Source organism: Tamandua tetradactyla, chromosome 4, assembly GCF_023851605.1.
Source record: "Tamandua tetradactyla isolate mTamTet1 chromosome 4, mTamTet1.pri, whole genome shotgun sequence".
Classification (NCBI taxonomy): domain Eukaryota; kingdom Metazoa; phylum Chordata; class Mammalia; order Pilosa; family Myrmecophagidae; genus Tamandua; species Tamandua tetradactyla.
This window is the reverse complement of record NC_135330.1, coordinates 191,286,734-191,308,353: the sequence shown is the minus strand read 5'-3', so window position 1 is coordinate 191,308,353 and position 21,620 is coordinate 191,286,734. Positions and strand designations below refer to the sequence as shown.

At 38.8% G+C, this 21,620-nt stretch overlaps 1 protein-coding gene across 11 annotated transcripts in view; it reads left to right on the top strand.

The window, feature by feature from the left end:
• Nucleotides 1–21,620, top strand: part of LOC143681660 (phospholipid-transporting ATPase IB-like) — a 232,010-nt gene that overhangs the window by 106,195 nt on the left and 104,195 nt on the right. For all 11 annotated transcript variants that reach the window (XM_077158874.1, XM_077158873.1, XM_077158882.1 and 8 more), the window contains 4 exons: nucleotides 12,572–12,677; nucleotides 13,254–13,336; nucleotides 14,514–14,563; nucleotides 20,083–20,152. In XM_077158874.1, the coding sequence (XP_077014989.1) occupies nucleotides 12,572–12,677; nucleotides 13,254–13,336; nucleotides 14,514–14,563; nucleotides 20,083–20,152 (309 nt within the window). The remainder of the gene's footprint in view (nucleotides 1–12,571; nucleotides 12,678–13,253; nucleotides 13,337–14,513; nucleotides 14,564–20,082; nucleotides 20,153–21,620) is intronic.

Genomic DNA, 21,620 nt, shown 5'->3' with positions numbered 1-21,620 from the left:
TTCAAAAGCTTCCTAAAAAGAAAAGTCCAGGACCAGATGGCTTCACATGTGAATTCTATCAAACATTCCAGAAAGAATTAGTACCAACTCTCCTCAAACTCTTCAAAAAAATCGAAGCGGAGGGAAAACTACCTCATTCATTCTATGAAGCCCACATTACCCTCATACCAAAACCAGGCAAAGATATTACAAGAAAAGAAAACTACAGACCGATCTCTCTAATGAATATAGATGCAAAAATCCTCAATAAAAATCTAGCAAATCATATCCAACAACGCATTAAAAGAATTATTCATCATGACCAAATAGGATTCATCCCAGGTATGCAAGGATGGTTCAACATAAGAAAATCAATTAATATAATACACCATATCAACAAATCAAAGCAGAAAAATCACATGATCATCTCAATTGATGCAGAGAAGGCATTTGACAAGATTCAACATCCTTTCCTGTTGAAAACACTTCAAAGGATAGGAATACAAGGGAACTTCCTTAAAATGATAGAGGGAATATATGAAAAACCCACAGCTAATATCATCCTCAATGGGGAAAAATTGAAAACTTTCCCCCTAAGATCAGGAACAAGACAAGGATGTCCACTATCACCACTATTATTCAACATTGTGTTGGGGGTTCTAGCCAGAGCAATTAGACAAGAAAAAGAAATACAAGGCATCAAAATTGGAAAGGAAGAAGTAAAACTATCACTGTTTGCAGACGATATGATACCATACGTTGAAAACCCGGAAAAATCCACAACAAAACTACTAGAGCTAATAAATGAGTACAGCAAAGTAGCAGGTTACAAGATCAACATTCAAAAATCTGTAGCATTTCTATACACTAGCAATGAACAAGCTGAGGGGGAAATCAAGAAACAAATCCCATTTACAATTGCAACTAAAAGAATAAAATACCTAGGAATAAATTTAACTAAAGAGACAAAAAACCTATATAAAGAAAACTACAAAAAACTGCTAAAAGAAATCACAGAAGACCTAAATAGATGGAAGGGCATACCGTGTTCATGGATTGGAAGACTAAATATAGTTAAGATGTCAATCCTACCTAAATTGATTTACAGATTCAACGCAATACCAATCAAAATCCCAACAACTTATTTTTCAGAAATAGAAAAAACAATAAGCAAATTTATCTGGAAGGGCAGGGTGCCCTGAATTGCTAAAAACATCTTGAGGAAAAAAAAAACGAAGCTGGAAGTCTTGCACTGCCTGACTTTAAGGCATATTATGAAGCCACAGTGGTCAAAACAGCATGGTATTGGCATAAAGATAGATATATCGACCAATGGAATCGAATAGAGTGCTCAGATATAGACCCTCTCATCTATGAACATTTGATCTTTGATAAGGCAGTCAAGCCAACTCACCTGGGACAGAACAGTCTCTTCAATAAATGGTGCCTAGATAACTGGATATCCATATGCAAAAGAATGAAAGAAGACCCATATCTTACACCCTACACAAAAGTTAACTCAAAATGGATCAAAGATCTAAACATTAGGTCTAAGACCATAAAACAGTTAGAGGAAAATGTAGGGAGATATCTTATGAATCTTGCAATTGGAGGCGGTTTTATGGACCTTACACCTAAAGCAAGACCACTGAAGAAGGAAACAAATAAATGGGAACTCCTCAAAATTAAACACTTTTGTGCATCAAAGAACTTCATCAAGAAAGTAGAAAGACAGCCTACACAATGGGAATCAATATTTGGAAACGACATATCAGATAAAGGTCTAGTATCCAGAATTTATAATGAGATTGTTCAACTCAACAACAAAAAGACAGCCAACCCAATTACAAAATGGGAAAAAGACTTGAATAGACACCTCTCAGAGGAGGAAATACAAATGGCCAAAAGGCACATGAAGAGATGCTCAATGTCCCTGGCCATTAGAGAAATGCAAATCAAAACCACAATGAGATATCATCTCACACCCACCAGAATGGCCATTATCAACAAAACAGAAAATGACAAGTGCTGGAGAGGATGCGGTGAAAGAGGCACACTTATCCACTGTTGGTGGGAATGTCAAATGGTGCAACCACTGTGGAAGGCAGTTTGGTGGTTCCTCAAAAAGCTGAATATAGAATTGCCATATGACCCAGCAATACCATTGCTGGGAATCTACTCAAAGAAATTAAGGGCAAAAACTCAAACGGACATTTGCACACCAATGTTTATAGCAGCGTTATTTACAATTGCAAAGAGATGGAAACAGCCAAAATGTCCATCAACAGACGAGTGGCTAAACAAACTGTGGTCTATACATATGATGGAATATTATGCAGCTTTAAGGCAGGATAAACTTATGAAGCATGTAATAACATGGATGGACCTAGAGAACATTATGCTGAGTGAGTCTAGCCAAAAACTAAAAGACAAATACTGTATGGTCCCAATGATGTGAATCGACACTTGAGAATAAACTTGGAATATGTCATTGGTAACAGAGTTCAGCAGGAGTTAGAAACAGGGTAAGATAATGGGTAATTGGAGCTGATGGGATACAGACTGTGCAATAGGACTAGATACAAAAACTCAAAAATGGACAGCACAATAATACCTAATTGTAAAGTAATCATGTTAAAACACTGAATGAAGCTGCATCCGAGCTATAGGTTTTTGTTTTATTTTGTTTTGTTCTTACTATTATTACTTTTATTTTTTTCTCTCTATATTAACATTCTATATCTTTTTCGGTTATATTGCTAGTTCTTCTAAACCGATGCAAATGTACTAAGAAACGATGATCATGCATCTATGTGATGATGTTAAGAATTACTGATTGCATATGTAGAATGGTATGATTTCTAAAAAAAAAAAAAAAATGGTCAGCACAATACTACCTAATTGTAATGTAATTATGTTAAAACACTGAATGAAGCTGCATCTGAGGTATAGTTTTTTTTTCTTATATATTTTTGTACTTTTTATTTTTATTTTTATTTTCTCTCTATATTATCATTTTATTTCTTTTTCTGTTGTCTTGCTATTTCTTTCTCTAAATCGATGCATATGTACTAAGAAATGATGACCATACACCTATGTGATGATATTAAGAATTACTGATTGCATATGTAGAATGGAATGATTTCTAAATGTTGTGTTAGTTAATTTTTTTTAATTAATAAAAAAAAATTTATCTTAAAAAAAACAAAAACAAAAACAAAAACAAAAAAACAGGGCAGGCTGATAGAGGGCATATTCATTTCTCGGAGGAGTTGGCACTGATCTCAGTATATAATCTCTAAATCTTCAGGTCATCCATTGTCCCAGAAAAGAAATCCTCTTTCCTCCTATAACAGTTGAACCATACTTGTCTATAATCCAGTGTTATCAAACTGGTCACATGATAATGGAATTTCCTTATGTATTTCACAGTGATTAATGAACTCCTCCTGGGTGAATGTTTTTGGTAATTTCTAATCAAAGGAAGGCAAATGAATATGAAACTTGTTATCTGCCCTTCAGAAATTCAGAATGTATGTTATGATCATGTTCCTGGAATTAGTCACACCTGGCTTTTAAATCCAAATTTTAATAAATATTTAAATCTTTATTAGCTAACTGAACTTGAGTTCCCTAAGCCTCACTTTTCTCATGTGTAAGACGGGTCTCCTAATGTTTGGCTCGTGGGGTTGGAATGAGGATTAAGTGGGATATCGTATGTTAACTACTTGATGCAGCACCTGGCTCACCATCAGCTGATGGTAGATGGCAGCCACCAGCATCATGGAATCTAGGAATGGGGTTAAATGCAAATGCTTTTCTCTATTTTTGGAAGAATACTGTATATGAATACACAGCAGAGTGCGGCACTGTTGGACGGTGTATTAGTTAGGGTTCTCTAGAGAAACAGAATCAACAGGAAACTCTTGCAAATATAAAATTTATAAAAGTGTCTCACGTGACTGCAGGAATGCAGAGTCCAAAATCCGCAGGGCAGGCTGTGAAGCTGACGACTCCGATGGAGGGTCTGGATGAACTCCACAGGAGAGGCTCACCAGCCAAAGCAGGAATGGAATCTGTCTCCTCTGAATCCTCCTTAAAAGGCTTCCTGTGATTAGATTAAGCATCACTTATTGCAGAAGACACTCCCCTCTGGCTGATTACAAATGGAATCAGTTGTGGATGCAGCTGACGTGATCTGATCTAATTCTATGAAATGTCCTCATTGCAACAGACAGGCCAACACTTGCCCAACCAGATAAACAGGTACCACAACTTGGCCAAGTTGATACATGTCCCTGACCATGACAGACAGTGAAGAGCCTGCTTGGGGTTGGGTTAAGAGAGGGTAGGGAGAGAGGATTTGGGGACAGTAAGAATCAGCAAGTCTCTTTGGAGTTTTGCTCAAAGGGGGAACCAAGACATGGTAATTAGAGGAGGAACTGGGGTTAAAAGGATTTGTTTTGTTTTGTTTTAAAGAGAGGAGAAACAAAGAGAAGGAAAGTAGAGGGATAATTCAGGAAAGAGGAGAGAGCACTGCTGGAGCACCAGCCTTAAAAGGGGACACTGGCCCTGGAGAGCAGTGTGGGCAAAATGATAGTAGCAGGAGGGAAGGCACTGTCTAAGAGCACCCAGTAGTAGGTGGATAGAGATGGCAGAGGAAGCTTGCAGAAGGTCTCTTCCGACTGTTCTGTTTTCTCAGTGACTTTGGAAGCTGGATTATCTGAGGGTGAGGATGGGCAGGAATTATGGCAGATTTGAGGAGATAGGAAAATGTATGCAATAGTTCCCAAAACGATAGGCGAGTGTAAACATGGAGAAATACAGGATATAGCCAGGCAGCATTAAGGGTTTATGAGATTACTGATAATGGTTCTGAAGTGAGACTGGTCAGAATGGTTGTGTGTTTTTCCCTGCAGGCCTGGAGAGGAAGCAAGTTTGGTTTAAGGAGGACTGGGGTTTTGTGCAAGTAATGCCATGAAGGTGGAACCAGGTTGTCAAGGGTTGCATACAAGGGAGAGGTTATAGTGGCTGACCTTGAAATTTAAGCCAGGTAAGATGGGAAGTGAGCCCCCAAGGACAGTAAGGAGCAGAGAAAAAGTGGTAGAATCAAAATAGTGTTGGAGTTGAGGCATTCTTGCAGCTGTGGTATTAGAGAGGGTGAGCTAAAAAGATAGGAGGTCATAGCAGAGATTGGCCTTTTTGACTTTCAGATTACAAGGGATTGCAGTCACTGCAATGTTGAAGTCTAGGTCAGTCTTAAGGTCTTGACCTACTGGGGTCAAGGCTAGGCACAGTGAAAGGCGACCTCATTGGAGGAGAGGCAGGCAGGGTACTAAGATGGCAAGGTACTGGAACAGCCAAGGAGAATTTTCCATGGAGCCAATGAAACGTAAATGTCAGACCTTCCACTTATTTGGGTCCTTTCCAAAGCTCCGGAAGTAACTCTAGCAAGGTTACTTTGTTATATTAACAAGGTTAGCATTTTCCTATGTTTTTGCAATATTTGAAAAATATTTGAAACTGTGACAGATGAAGGCCAGTGCCTTTTTTCTCTTCCACCTTCCCCTCTGTTACACATCAATTCCAGTTGGATGGCATTGGAGCAGTTGTAGGTCTTTTCAGGATCTGCTGAAAGGGATTAGAGTTGGGCATTCCTTTAGTCTGGGCTGAGTGACTCACAATCCCTTCTGTTTGTGATGAAGTCATTGCTCACTGTTGTGGTAGTGTGCTGGTTTGAAAGGAAGTGTGCCCCCTAAGAAAAGCCATGTTTTAATATAAGTCCCATTTCATAGGGTAGAATAATCTCTATTTAGCACCGTATGTTTGAAACTGTGATTGGATCATCTCCCTGGTTGATGTGATTTAGTTAAGAATGGTTGTTAAACTGGATTAGGGGATGACATGTCTCCACCCATTTGAGTGGGTCTTGATTAGTTTCTGAAGTCCTATAAAAGAGGAAACATTTTGGAGAATGAGAGATTCAGAGAGATTCAGAGAGAGCAACACTACAAAGCAGAGAGTCCACCAGCCAGTGACCTTTGGAGATGAAGAAGGAAGACACCTCCCGGGGAGCTTCATGAAATAGGAAGCCAGGAGAGAAAGCTAGCAGATGACGCTGTATTTGCCATGTGCCCTTCCAGCTGAGAGAGAAGCCCTGACTGTTCGCCATGTGCCGTCTCACTTGAGAGAGAGACCTTGAACTTCATCGGCCTTCTTGAACCAAGGTATCTTTCCCTGGATGCCTTTGATTGGACATTTCTTTAGACTTGTTTTAATCGGGACATTTTCTAGGCCTTAGAACTGTAAACTTGCAACTTATTAAATTCCCCTTGTTAAAAGCCGTTCCATTTCTGGTATATTGCATTCCGGCAGCTAGCAAAATAGAACAGGTAGCTTTCAGAAAACCTCCTCCTTTCCCTGTCCTAGCCCGGGGACTTGAAGATGTCCTTCCTGGCACTGGAAGTCTGTGCAGGGTGCGGGAGAAACAAGATTGGAAATGTGTGGTGCCATTTGCCAATCTGTCCTTCTGGTTCTCACAGTTTGAACGTAAAAGAACTTGATAGAGTTTTTTCCCAAATTTACCAATAACCCTGAAATTTTATACTCATAACAAGCTATGAAATTGAAAGAAATTTTTCTAAACTATCGATAGTAAAAGAGATAAAAACAATTTTGATCAACTGTCAAAAGAAAGTCTGAAATTTATTTATATTCTCTCAAAAGAAAGTGGTATAACACTACCCTCGTTACATGAAGTGATGAAAGCGAATGCAGGCAAAGACTGGATGGAAAAGTATTACTGAGGTGTTTTGGGCAACTAATGGATAAAAATGTAGTATATTTTGCTGGAGTTTTGTGATGTTTGTGGTATTTTTTGTCAGCTTTTTAAAATATGTAATTTGTTGTGGTTTCTTTCCTTTTTTAAACAAGTACTCACTTTCGTACCTAAGTCTGTATTTGTACTATTCTTTTCTTAAAAAGGATCTTACAATTTGCATAAACTTCAAGCTCTACAGAACCCACATCTGTGTCTATGTTTATTTCCCCGAAAATATGACCAGCATTTCAGCGAGAATGACTGGGGGCCAGGAACTGGGGCCATGGTTAAATGAGCGGATGGGAAGCAGGGCTGGTAGGTGAGAAGTGGACAGGTTGTCTGCCGTGAGATTCAAAGCTGGAGGTTTTCAGGCAGGAGCGAGAGAGAACCATCAATGAAGACGATTAGCCTTGACTGTTAGACCAAGTGTTAGCCTGAGATTGAGAGGGGAGACAAGGACTGTTTTTGAGGGTGTGTGGAATAAGCAGACTCCTCGAGGGAGACCCCACACAAAGTTGAAGAGTAAGGTTTTGCTCTTGACTTGCAGCTTCCCAGGGCACAAGGGAGATCTTGAGAAGTTGGGGAATGACGAGGATGAAGTTTAAAGGGGTAATCAGAGCACGCTATTTAAGGGGAAGCCTGTGATGAGTGGGGCTTCCTCGGCTCCCTGCCATCCACCAGGATAAAGGCCATGGTGAGTTTTGTCCTGATGGTCTGAAGGTGACGAATAGCGGTGACTCAGAGGGAAGACCATGTTAGAGGGCCTGTAGAGTTGATGCACCCTCTCATACCTTGAAAACATTCCTTTATTTCCTTCCTTCCTTCAAGTAAGCATTGAGAACTCTGTTATCAATGTGACCCTTGTCCCTTTGCAGGCAATGTATTTCTCCTGAACCCTATAGGATGTTTCTCTTTGGCACAAATGTTTGCGGAGTTCACTATAAATAAGTCTGGGTATAGGATTTTCTTTTCCATCCTCTTTGTCACATCATGCACCCTTTCAAGCTGAGATAGCTCCTTTTTATCTACACTTTGGCTTCTACCTTTTCTGTATCAACACCCTTGTTATGTTTTCTGACCTTTTTTCCTTTCCCAAAGCATCATATGGGAATTCCCTGACCTGATCATCCTGCTTCATAATTTATTCCTTGGCTGTCTTCATTCTGTTATTGTTTATGGGACGCATCGAGTTCTTTCTTTCAACTATCACTTTTTTTTAACCTCCTGTATTTCCACTTGGCGGTTCTTTCAAAGTACTTGATCCTATAGCATGCTACTAATAGCCTCCATTATCTCTTTTAAGGTATTGAAAAACTTGATTTTGAAATCTTGATCTTTTAAAAAATTAATCTTTTAAAACATAAATCTATACCTACTTAATAATCTTACAAGGTCTGACACCAAATTTCAGGTAAAATGAAAACTTGTTACTTTGGCCTTCTACCAATCTCATTCTAGGCCATTCATGGTTCTCCTTGATTAAGTTGCGAAAGGCGTTATTTTCTAGAAGTTCTACAAACACACGAGGCTGTTTCCTGTTTGAGGCCTTTGAAAATGATATTCTTTTTGTTTAGTGTGCCAGGCCATCACTGTCAATTATACACACACTTAACTCATCCTTTGCATCTAGATCTTAATTTAAACATCTCAAGAGTTTTTATCCTGACCATCTAACTAAAGTAGGTCCCTCCTTTATCAGGTTCCTCTTTGTCACCTCCAATTTTTTTAAATGTTTAAGATTTCCTTTTGAAAAAATTTCAAATTTACAGGACAGATGAAAAAAATAATACAAAGTCCATACAGGAATTTCAACATACCTGACACCCCCAGATACCCAGATCCACCAATTTTAACATTTTACTACCTTCACTACATCATTCTACCATGTTGTCCCCTTCCTTCCTTCCTTCCTTCTTTGCTTCTTTAATTCCTTTTTCTCTTTGTTTCTTTTTCTTTTTTCCTTTCTTCTCTCTCTCTCTCTCCCTCTCTCTGTCTCTCTCTCTCTCCCTCCCTCCCTCCCTCCCTCTCTCTCTCTCTCTCTTTCCCTCTCTTTCCCTCTCTCCCTCTCTCTCTCTTTCCCTCTCTTCCTCTCTCTCTCTTTCCCTCTCTCCCTTCTTTCTTTCCTTCTTCCCACCATCCGAGCCTGTTGAAACAGATACCATAAAATGGTGGTTAAACAATGGGAATTTATTCACTCCTGGTTTTGAGGCTAAAAGAAAGTCCAAATCAAGGCACCATTGAGCTGATGCTTTTTTTCCTGAAGACTGATCCTCAGTTCCTCTATCACCTGGCAAAGCACATGGCAGCATCCCTGGTCTCTCCCTTTTCTTTTAGGTTTCATTGATTTCAGCTTCTTGCTTCCATGGCTTTTTGTGCGTGTCTGAATTCATTCTGCTTATAGGACTCCAATAACAGGATTACAACCTTTCCTGATTGAGGTGGGTCATACCTGCACTGGAGTAACTGCCTCTAAAAGGGTTATTTACAATGGGTTTACAGGTACAGGAATGATTAACTTTAAGAATGTTTTTTTGGGGGGTACATGCAACTTCAAACTACCACACTATCTATCTTATCATCTAATTATCTATCCAATTATATACCTATTTCTCTATCTAATTTCTGTATCCATCTATATAACTTCTGGACACTTGTGAGCAGGTTGCACACATATTCCTTGAAATCATAATACTTACATTTCCTACAAAGAAGTATATCCACTTGTATAATCACCTTGAGTGCTATTGTTAAGTTTAAGAAATTTAATATTGATATATAACTTTCATTTTTTTTGTCTCCTCTGTTCTTATATCCCATTCAGTATCATGTATGGCATTTGTCCCTGTCCCTTTAGTTTCTCTCCTTCTCTTTCTCTCTCTCTCATGAAAAGATATAAACAACGTAAATCTTCCCATCACAACCACTCCTGAGATATCATTCAGTGGGATTAATCACATTCACAAACTTGCATTACCCTCACGCTCATCCATTACTATCACTTTCCTTTCACCCCAAATAAACCCTACACTTATTTTGCAAACTCCTCATTGTCCCCGCTTCCTACCCCTGGTACTCTTTCTGTCTTTGTGAGTTTATATACTGTCTGATATTTTCTTTGTGGTTTCATGGGGCTTAAATGTAACATCCTAAATCTTTAGCAACCTTTTCTACTTTAATACCAACTTAACTTCAATAAGATACATATATACTATTTTTGAAACTCCTCCATGTGACTTTCAATCTATTGTCTAGGGTCCATTCCTTTCAACCTGCAGAACTTTCTTTGTCATCTCTTGTAGGGCCAGTCTAGTAGTAACAAAATCCCTCAGCTTTTCTTTATGTCTTAATCCACCCCCTCATTTTGGAAAAACAGTTTTACGAGAGAGAATTCTTGGCCTGCAGGTTTTTGGCACTTTAAATATTCTCTCCACTGCCTCTTGCCTCCACAGTTTCTGGTGAAAATTTGGCACTTAACCTTATTGAAGTTCCCTTGTATGTGACACATTGGTTCTCTCTTGTGGCTTTCAGAATTCTCTTTATCTTTTTTTGGCATATGACAGTTTGATTAGAGCATGACATGGTGTAGGTCTATTTGGGTTTATTATGTTTGGAATTTTTTGAGCATCCTGGGTGTGTATATTCATGTCTTTTGTTAAATTTGGGTGCTTTCAACCATTATTTATTTAGATATTCTCTGTGCTCCTATGATGGTTAATTCTGGTGTCAACTTAACCCAGAGATTATGCCCATTTGTCTGGTCAGACGAGCACTGGCCTGTTTGTTGCTGCAAGGGTATTTTGTGGCTGGTTGATAAATCAGAAGGCTGGTGTATTAAATCAGCAGTCAGTTCACTACATCTGAGGCTGGTCACATCTGCAATCAGCTAAGGCATCCCCCACAATGAAATAATCCAATCAGCAGAAAGCTTTAAGGAATAAGTGGAGACTCTTTCACTGCTTCTTCAACCAATAAGCCTTTTCTGTGACGTTTGCCCAGACCCTTCATCAGAGCCACCAGCTCCGCAGCCTGCCCTATGGAATTTGGGCTCTTCCATTCCTTCGGTTGTGTGAGTCACCTTTATAAATCTCATATTTACAGATTTCCTGTTGGTTCTGTTTCTCTAGAGAACGCTGACTAACACAGGGTTCTTTCTTTCTTCTCCTTGTGTAACTCCCACAATGTGCTTACAGATATGCTTGCTTGTGTTCCACAAGTCCCGCAGGCTCCGCTCACTTTTCTTCATTTTTTCGTCTTTCTGCCCTTCAGACTGGATGATTTCAATTCTCTTATCTTCAAGTTTACTGATTCTTTCTTCTGGCAGCTCTAATTTACTGTTGAATCCCTCTAAGGAATTTTTAAATATCTGTTACCATGGTCTTCAGCTCTGTTTGGTTCCTTTTTAGACTCTATTGATATTCTCTTTGTGTTCATCTATTGTTTCCTTTTAGATCTTTGTCCATGTTTTCCTTTAGCTCTTTGAGTTTATTGAAGACCACTCTTTTTGTAAGTCTTTGCCTGGAATGCCACAGGTCTGAGCCTCTTCATTGATGGTTTCTCTTTTTATTTACTTATTAATTTCTTTTTTCATTGATGGTTTCTTATGCTTGAACCTTCTCTTTTGCCTGAGTCATTATTTCTTGTTTCTCTGTATTTTTGTAATCTTTTCTTGAAACATGAGCAGTTTGTTATTTTAACATGTTACCACTGGAATTTAGGCTCTGAGGTGTCAATTCCTTAAACTTATATCCTGATACTGTTATGAGAGAGCTTTCTTTGAATGCCAGGAGCAAATGACAACAACCAAAAAAAGTAAGAAAAGATGAAGGAAAAAGAGAAAATATCTGCATTAGTCAGGGATTTCTAGTGAAACAAACCAACAGGAGATATCTGTAAATATGAGATTTATAAAGTTGTCAAATGCAACCATGGAGGTGCAAGAGTCCAAAATCTGCAGGGTAGTCTGCAGAGATGGCAACCACTAATCTACTTTCTGTTTCTATAAATTTGCCTATTCTGGACATTTCATATTATATGGAATCATATAACATGTGGTCTTTTGTGACTGGCTTCCTTCATTTAAGATAATGTTTTCAAGGTTCAGTAATTTTGTAGCATATACCAGTATTTCGTTCCTTTTCAATGGTTGAGAAACATGACATTGTGTGGATATGTCGTATCTGTTTATTCATTCATTCATTGATGAACATTTTTGTTGTTTCCATCTTTTGGCTATTATGAATAATGTTGCTATGAACCTTTGTATACAAGTTATTTGTTGGGCATAGTTTTTATTTCTCTTGCATATATGTGTCCCGAAGAGTGGAACTGCTAGGTCATATGGGAATTTTATATTTAAACTTTTAAGCAATTTCCAAAATGGCTGCCCCAGTTTACATTCCCACTGGCAGCGTTTGAGGGTTCTGAGTTCACCACGTCCTTTTTAGCACTTGTTATTATTATATTATATTAATTTTTATTCCAGGATCTTAGTGGGTAAAAAGTGTATCTCATCTAGTTTTGAGAAAACCTGTCACCTCAACTAGGTTAGAAGTTCCAAGAGGGCAGAGTTGTCTTGCTCCCTGTCGTCTCCCCAGCCTCCTATGCCGTCCTAACCTGGAAGACCTTCCACAAACACATTCTAAATGCATAATGTGACTGTTAGCTGGTGTCTGACTCTGTGTGTATCTAAAGTCAAACCTTAGTATGATTGCAGAATATAACTCTCACATCACTGTTGAAAAAGGCTCACTAACTCCATAACTTGTTTTATAGCCCACAGAAAAATATATAAAGGAATTTCTTACCCTTTTATGTGTGTGCCACACTGTTTTTCCTGAGAAAAGTGGAAATGATATAATCTACCAGGCCTCCTCTCCAGGTAGGTGTTGTGCTCATGTGAAGTGTAAAGCTCATGGTGCCTGGCGGGTGATGAGCCCGCAGAGGAGGTTGTGCTGCTGATCCCTAGGGTTCTCACAGGTCAGGGCCAGTCATGTCAGAGTGCAGCTCTGAGCTCAGAGGCTCCTGTCCCTTTACCTCCAAAGGCAGCATTGACTGAGGACACGGGAAGGGTGCCTGGACCCTGGGGCTCAGTAAGCGTGTCTGGTTATAATCATTAAGGAAGCAGAGGAAAGCTTAAGTCCCTTCAGCATTTTATGGAGATGCTAATGGCTTCCAGAGCAAGCAAGATCACACAATCAGTTGTGAGAAAGTGTTGCACTTTCCACCTAGTGAATTTATTTTGGCCCAATTGAAAGAGGCCCCAGTTAACCAAATTTCCTCTCGTGCACACAAAGTGATATGTAGAGACATGAATAAGAGCATTCTAAGTAGAAGACTTAAGTTTTTAAAAATTGGCATTTTATTTTTAGTGCCAGAGGACAAGACTCTGTGTTAAAGTAAATTTGGTGTTGATACATTTGCTCAACCCTTATTAATGCATGCTCTTTATTGACAGATGAGGCAGCATTAGTGAAAGGAGCAAAAAAACTTGGCTTTGTTTTTACTAGAAGAACACCATGCTCTGTCACCATAGAAGCTGTGAGTAGGATACTGTGTACTCTGCAGTCTTTTGCATGGATCTGCTCTTCCAGAGAGGCTCAGGAGTCCAGTGGCTAGAAACACAGGCTCTGGAGTCACAGAGCCTAGAAGTCCATCCTGGCCTCATACCTCCCCAGCCCTTGTTCTTGGGCCATCACATAATTTCTCTATTCCTTTTCTGATCACGTCAAGGATGGTCCTTGTGATGAGTAAACAAGTTCATAATACATGAAAAGGAATTCGAATGAGCACCTGGTACAGAGTCAGTGCTTAATAAAAATGACCTAATCTAGAGATTGAATCACCAGCCCTTCAAGAAAGATACTATTCTCTTCTACGAGAAATTGAAGTGGTGCAATATTTTTCAGAGCGTTCTGTTGACTTACTCATTTTATTATATATGTTTCCTTGTTTTGTCTTGATAACCACTCACTTGCAAGCCTTTGAGATTATGAGAGAAAGTTGAAGCAAAGTAAACATAGTAGCCACCAAGTTGATTTTTCAATTCTCTCTCATAATCCATGTGACAGTTGGGATTTTTTTACAAGACATTGGGAACTTAGTAGAAGGAATCAATTAATTCAACTTTATGTCCATGGTACCTGACACATGTAAGGCCCTCAAATTATTTGAAATTCTGCAGTGCCATATTGGTGAAGCTGGGAGCTGGTACCAGCTCTGTGTACCAGCAGTCAAGAGGCCATAGCAGGAAACATTTAGAAAAGGAGGCATGTTTCATTGCTATAACATGTTATAGCATGCCACCTCTTACCATCTTTACCTCTTCAAATTATCTAAGCATAAAAGATTGCATTTAATCCTTGAAATTTTATTAAAAGATGTGCTTTGCTCCCACTGCTGTGTACTGATGGACACTACTTATATCCCCACCACCTGAGAGTGCTTGTGAAGTGTTTCCAGTAGTGCCGATTTTAGACCAGAACATGTGGAAGAGAGGGGTCTTGGTCTAAAATAGGCACTATTGGAAACATCTGGCTTACTAAAGTTACATGTGGCTAACCACGCCCTCACCAGAGGATGGCATCATCCTCCTGACAGACTCAAAAGAAAATTGATATTTGGAGAGTGGAGCTTGTCTCTGATTGAGAGGGAGTGTTATTTTGAAAGAGTCACTCTTCTTTCCTCAGGTAAGACTATATTGTCTTATCTTTCATAGATGGGAGAAGAACAAACATTTGAAATTCTTCACGTCCTAGAGTTTTCTAGGTAAGTCACTGTTTTAATTTACTAGGTTGCTCATGCAAGTACCATGAAATGGGGTATGTTAGACAATGAGAATTTATTTGCTTATGGTTTTGAGCCCATAAAAATGTCCAAATCAAGGCAATTGCTTCCTTTCCAAAGACCATACAGTCTGGGGCTGGCTGCCAGTGATCCTTGGCTCCCCTGCCACATGGCAAGGCATATAGCGGCATCTCCTGGTCTCTCCCTTCTCTTCTAGGTTCCATTTCCGCTTCTTGCTTCCCTGTAGCTTTCTCGTTCTCTGTCTGAATTTCATTCTCTTATAAAGGACTCTAGGAATAGGATTTAAGACCCTTCTTGACTGAAGTGGGCCACACCTTAGCTGAAGGAAACTCATCAAAAGGTCCTACCTACTTACAATGGGCTCACACCCACAGGAATGGATTACATCTAAGAACACGTTTTCCTGTGATGCATATAGCTCCAAACCACCACAGTTATCTTTTCACACAGTGCATCTGTTTCCCAGGGCTGCTTCCATGACTGTTCAACTGAGGGATGGCCATGTAACTCAAAACTTCCACAGAGAATCATGAAGTTCTGGTTAATCTCTACCCATCCTTTAAACACCAGCTCAGTTCTCATCTCCTGAGTCCTCATCAGGTCTTCCCTTTTTGTAAGCTCATATGGCTTCACATAACTTCCCTTTATAGCACTTATCACAGTCTGAGTTGTGATATTAAATCTGTATTATTACTTAATGACAATAAGCTCCATGAGGGCAGGAATCACCTCTTGCAGGGTTTGGTATCTGGTAAATGCTCACAAAATATCTGATGAATGGACGGGTGTTGGTAATTATTTTCACAAATAAAGACTATTTCTTTACAAACAGATAGTGACCTAATTCGTGTTTTCTTTTTTTAAAAAAAAAAAAAGTGCATCCAGAGATTCTCTGATCCTTTTACGTTTCAGAGGGTATGCGGCTTTAGCTGCGTATCTAATTCCAAAAACAGACATCTGCACAGCTGCCAGAAAGCTGCTGCTGCTGCTATTATTTTCGTTGGACTGTTTCTTAGAATTTATGACATCCTATTTCTTGAACCATCTGAGCATTGTTCATGTCCTTCGCAATAGGGGATGACTTTTAAAATCATAGCTTTAAAGCCTTGTTTCCCAATTAAAAAGCTTTAAGGCCTGGGAAAAAATTTTGTTACCAATTCCATTCAATCTAGTTAAGTTTTTTTTTTTTTTAGAATCTTCATTACAAGAAAATGTCTCAAATATTCTAGATTTCTTTTAAAAAAAAACATTTTTGGAGCATGGAAACTTTGGGCTTAGACTATTCAAAAAGTGAGGTCAGGAACATGAAGCCTCTGTTGTAGGAAGGTTTGGCTGATGGGGCTCCCAGGGAGGTGGGAGGTGCTTTGCTATCTCTCCCACCCTATATGCCCAATATCCTGCTGACATATGGCTTGCGTCTGGCCTGGCTGAGCTGCCATCTGGGTCTCAGAATGTGCTATTCGAGACTATATTGACTGGGATCAGCAGGCTAGTGGAGGAAGAAGGTGGAGAGAAGGGAAATGAGAGCAAAGATGTGTGTAGACACTGGCATTTATGGTGGCAGTGTTCAAGATTCACAATGAATGGAGGTTACCTAAGGATACAACGACTGAGGATTGGAAGGGGGAATTGTGGTGATGGTGTTGTGAGGCATGCAACTAGGGGAATGGACCTTAAAGACTGTATGTTGAATGAAATGCCAGAAACAAAACAACAAATATTATCAGGCCTCACTCATATGGACTAACTATAATATAAAAACTCGGTGAATTGAAGTCGAGAGCATGGGTTGTCAGGTTGGGGCCTATTGAAAGGGTCCTAGATTGTAAGCTCTTACAGCAGTCACCTCTATTCCAGAGTGGTAACTGTTATTTCTAAATTCTGAGATACTGAGCTATTTGTGTATAACCTTGTGGTTCAGAAACTTTGGATATTTATGTGACACCGGAGACTCAGAGTTAGAGCTCTGACGCTATAAAAATCAGCACTACCCCATACAGGAACTGTTTAAAAAAGTGAAAAAGTGATCTGACTTCGACTAGAAATATGAATGAAGCTGATCTAGATAGGACTAAGGTAGAACAGAATGCAGTAGCAAGATTTTCAGGGTCTTATGGATGTGATGGAAATTCATTAGACAAACTGGGATTGTTATCTGATTTGAGCTTTTCATAGATCATGATTTTCTTGGATGTAGTTATACCCTTTTTACTTACAATAGTGCAACTTATAAAATCATAAACGGTGAACATACTTCATCTCTAAGTTTGTAATGTTTTTATTTGCTTGTCAACTGACTACTTAGTTGTGGTCATGTGATGCTTAGTTTTTTCCTCATTTAGGTCTTTGCCGATGCTTTTTCTAGAGAATGGGTAGGAAAAAGGAGAAGGAGTGATACCCCTTTACATTAAATAGTAGCCTCAATTTGAGAAGAAAATGTGTAGTTGCCGACTTTAACATCAGCAACTCAAATACAGTTTAGAGTTTAATATATCTTTTACTAACCTCAGGTGCCTCTCTGTTCTATCAAAACTGAAATTTGTATAAAATTTTTTACCAGTAGGAGAAATACTTGCCTTTCTGCCATCGTTTCATGGAACATGTGAGTAACTACTCTGCAGTAAGGAATGTGCTAGGAGATATTATATCAAGATGAAGTCACTGTCCATACCCCTAGGAGCTTACCGTTTATAGGAGAACAATTATATGCAAAAATAGATTTAGTACTAGACTGTCAGGTAAGCTCTATGTTAAGATGGATATATCAAGATGTATGTGAGCATAAAAAGGATTATTTCTGATGAGAGTGTTTTGGGAAAGCTTTGCAAAGGAGGTTGCATCTTTGCAGAATGGGCAGGATTTCCATGGTAGATATGGAAGTTAGGTGTGCAGAGCACATGTTAGAAGGGGGATGTGGAGACAGTGATGGTGTCGAGGAGAATGTAAGCACCTCTTGTTGGGCCAGGCTAGTGATGTTGCTGTCTCTCGGTTTTTATTTATCTGGGAATATCTTATTCCCTCCCTCATTTTGGAGAGATAGTTTTGTTGGATATAGAATTATTGTTTGGCATTTTTTGCATGTGTTTTCAGCACTTTAAAAGTCTTCCCACTGCCTTCTTGCCTCCGTGGTTTCTGATGAGAAGTTGGTTCTTAACCTTTTTGAGGCTTCCTCATTTGTGGCATGTTGCTTCTCTCATGCAACTTTCAGAATTCCCTTGGTATTTTGGCACTAGTTTGATTATAATGTGAAGCAGTGTGTGTCTATTTGAGTTTACTGTTAGGAGTTTGTTGAGCATCTTGATGTGAATATTCTTTTGTTAAATTTGGGACATTTTCAGCTATTATATATTTGAATATTCGGCCTGCCCCTTTCGCTTTCTCTTTTCCCTCTGAGACTCCCAAAATGTGCATATCAGTGGGCTTGATGGTTTTCTGCAGGTTCCTCAGGCTCTGTTCATGTTTCTTCATTGTTTCCTCTTTCTGATCTTAAGACTGGATGACTTAATTGCCCATCTTCAAGTTCACTGATTCTTTATTCTTCTGGCTTCAATCTGCTGTTGAAGTCCTCTCTGGAATTTTTTGAACATTTTTTGCATGTGAAATATAACATATAAAAGCAATAAATTTCAAAATACATTTTAACAAATGTTATAGAACATATTTCAAAGTTTGATATAGGTTACAATTCCACAATTTCAAGTTTTTCCTTCTATCTGCTTGAAGACACTGGAGACTAAAAGAAATATAAATATAATGATTCTGCAGTCGTACTTATAATTAAATTCTATCTTCTTGTTGTAACTCCTCTTTCTCCTTTGATCCTTCTCCCAGTCTTCAGAAATATTTGGGTTATGCCCATTCTAGCTTTTTCTTGTTGAAAAGGGATGTTGACAGTATAGGATGGGGGCTGGAACGAGTTGATGTTCTTGAAGAGGCTGGCCCCTCTGAGTTTCAGAACTTATCTGGCCTAGGAACCATTTGGGGTTATAGGTTTCTGGAAAGTAAACTTAGTGTGTGAAACTTTTGTTGAATCTCAGATAGAGCCCTACGTGTTGTTTAGGGTTTACAGGAATGATGTTGGTTGGGGTTTAGCAAACTGTGATAATTAGCGATATCTAGTTGATGCTTGCATAAGTGTAGCCTCCAGAATAGCCTCTTGACTCTATTTGAACTTAGCCACTGATGCCTTATTTTGTTACATTTCTTTTCTCCTTTTTGGTCAGGGAGGTGTTGTCAATCCCACAGTGCCAGGGCCAGGCTCATCCCTGGGAGTCATGTCCATGTAGAGAGGGAAGGTAATGCTTTTCCTTGTAGAGTTGGGCTTAGGGAGAAAGGCCATATCTGAGAAACAAAAGAGGTTTTCTGGAAGTAACTCTTAGGCATAATTATAGGTAGGCTTAGCTTGTCCACTATATATATAACTTACATCCAGCTAGTGTTATGAGAAAGCTTTCCTTGAATATGAGGAACTAACAAAAAAGAAGATGACGACAAAGACAAAGATGAAAAAGAAGAAAGAGAAAACATATTTCCCAGTTTTTTCAAGTTACCCTGTGTGAGTGCTGTTCTTCAGAGCCTATCTGTACGAAGAGTTTAGAGAATAGCTCCAAGATAAAAGTGTGGGAGCTGCCCTTACCCATTGTGCACATGAGGCTTTTCTTGGGCTGTGTATGTGGCCCTAGGAATTCCATCACAGAAACAGATACAATGTACCCTGTTCCTAGGAAATTGCTTCCTCCTGGTGGGGGGCACTGCACTGTAGGCTGTACAGTTGGCAATGCCTTGCCCCAGCAGCCATTTGACTGACCTCACTTTAGGAGAGGTGTTCTTTAGGAGAGCTCTGTAAACTGCCTTCTACCTGCTGGGCAAATTTTGAGATGGGAGTCCCTCAGGCCACCACCAGCCATCCGTGCTGGGCCAGACATCATGCTCTCAGTACGTGCACGAGGGTTATTCTGCTCCATCTGGAACCAGGAGGAAGATCCTGCCCTGGGAACACAGGCTAGGTTTGTGTAAGCTGGGGTGGGGGTGGGGGTGCTGGCCGGGGGGGGCACAAGATCCTCCTGCTTTTTCTTGATTTGGTGCCCCCCCCCCGTTACAGCAGTGCTTTAACTGCCTTCTTGAGCTTTGCCAGTAATGTTCCTACCAGTTTTTGCAAATTATTCAAAGCTTCTGTCTCCTCATCAGTTTTTAAACATTGTATTGCATTTAGTTGTGGTAGTACATTTCTGTGGAAGAAAAGGTGGTGCCTGAGAAATAGTAGCAGTGGGAGGAAGTAGAAATTTTTAATTAGCAACCCCGTGTAAAGAATAGAGAAGGAAAAAGAAATACAGACTGACAATGGAAGACTCATGTTGACCTTCTAATTGTCAGCTTTAATTCTTTTGAATTTGATTCTTTTGTGCATTAGAGACCTGTAGTTCAGAAAAGTAAATAAATAATAAAACAGAAACTAATAATACTTCTTTATTTTGTTTTAGTAATAGAAAAAGGATGTCTATAATTGCCCGAACCCCTACAGGACAGCTCCGGCTCTACTGTAAAGGGGCTGTAAGTATGAGGATTCATCGTTAATATTAACTCTCTCTTATTCCAACAACTGGTAGGAAGCCTTTAACAAATTCACAATATTTAGAATTTTTATTGCTTTTTTCAGTGTTGTCATTGGCTGTTGACAACATGATCCAAAACTTAAAAATCTATTTCAAGATAGCCAAAAAATTTATGAACAAGCAAAAGCCATTGGAATTTGAGGTGGCTCACATGGGAATGTTTACTAAGCTTTAATGTAAGTGAAAATTTTGCTGTCACTTAATTGTTTTATTGAGAAGAAATGTTTAGTTTGGGATGTTAAGTGTTCGTAGCATGAATGTGATATTGGTTCTGAGCTCAAGGTGCTTGGACTTGAAAGTCTCAGGTAATTCACTTTTTTTTAAACATTTTTTTATTGTGAAAAATAACATATATACAAAAAAGCAATAAATTTCCAAGTACATTTTAAACAAATAGTTATAGAACAAATTTTAAAGTTTGTATGGGTTACAGTTCCATGATTTTTCTTTTTCTCTTCTAGCTGCTTCAAGACACTGGAGACCAAAAGAAATATCAATATAATGATTCACCACCCATATTCCTTTGTTAAATCCTATATTCTCTATTATACTCTTCCTTCTCTTTTTTCTTCTTTTTTTGTGAAAAATAACATCTATACAAAAAAGCAATAAATTTCAAAGCATATCACAGCAATTAGTTGTAGAACAGATTTCAGAGTTTGGTATGGGTTGCAATTCTACAATTTTAACTTTTATTTCTGCTGCTCTAAGGTACTGGAGACTAAAGAAAACACCAATAAACTGATTCAGCAATCATACTCATTTGTTAAACCCGATCCTCTCTGTATAACTCCACCATCACCTTTGATCTTTCTCCCACTCTTTAGGGGTATTTGGGCTATGCCCATTCTAACTTTTTCATGTAGGCAATTCATTTTTATCTTTGAAAATCTTTTTAAGGACTTAAAAATTCTTTCACTCCTTATGTACTTTTTGAAAAAACGTCATTATTAAGGTATTGTTGATATAAAATAAACTGTACGTATTTAAATCATATAATTTGATAAGCTTTAATCCCATTCATCCCAGCCAAGATGGTGAATGCATCCATCCCCCAAAAGGTTTTCTCACGCTCCTCTGTAATCCTTCCCTTCTGCTCCCCCCAGGCAAGCATTGATCTGTCTCTGTTACTTTAGATTAGTTTGCATTTTCTAAAATAGTATATAAATGAAATCATATAATATAGCTCTTTTTGACTGGCTTCTTTCACTCTTAATTATCTCGATATTCATTTAGTATCATAATCTATCAATCCTTCATTTCTTTTTATTGCTGAGAAGTATTACATTGTATTGTTCTGTCACAGTTTAACAGATTACCTATTCATGGACATTTTGTTTGCAGTTTTTGGCTGCCACAAATAAAACTCCTTTGAACATCTGTGGACAGGTCTTTGTATGGACATG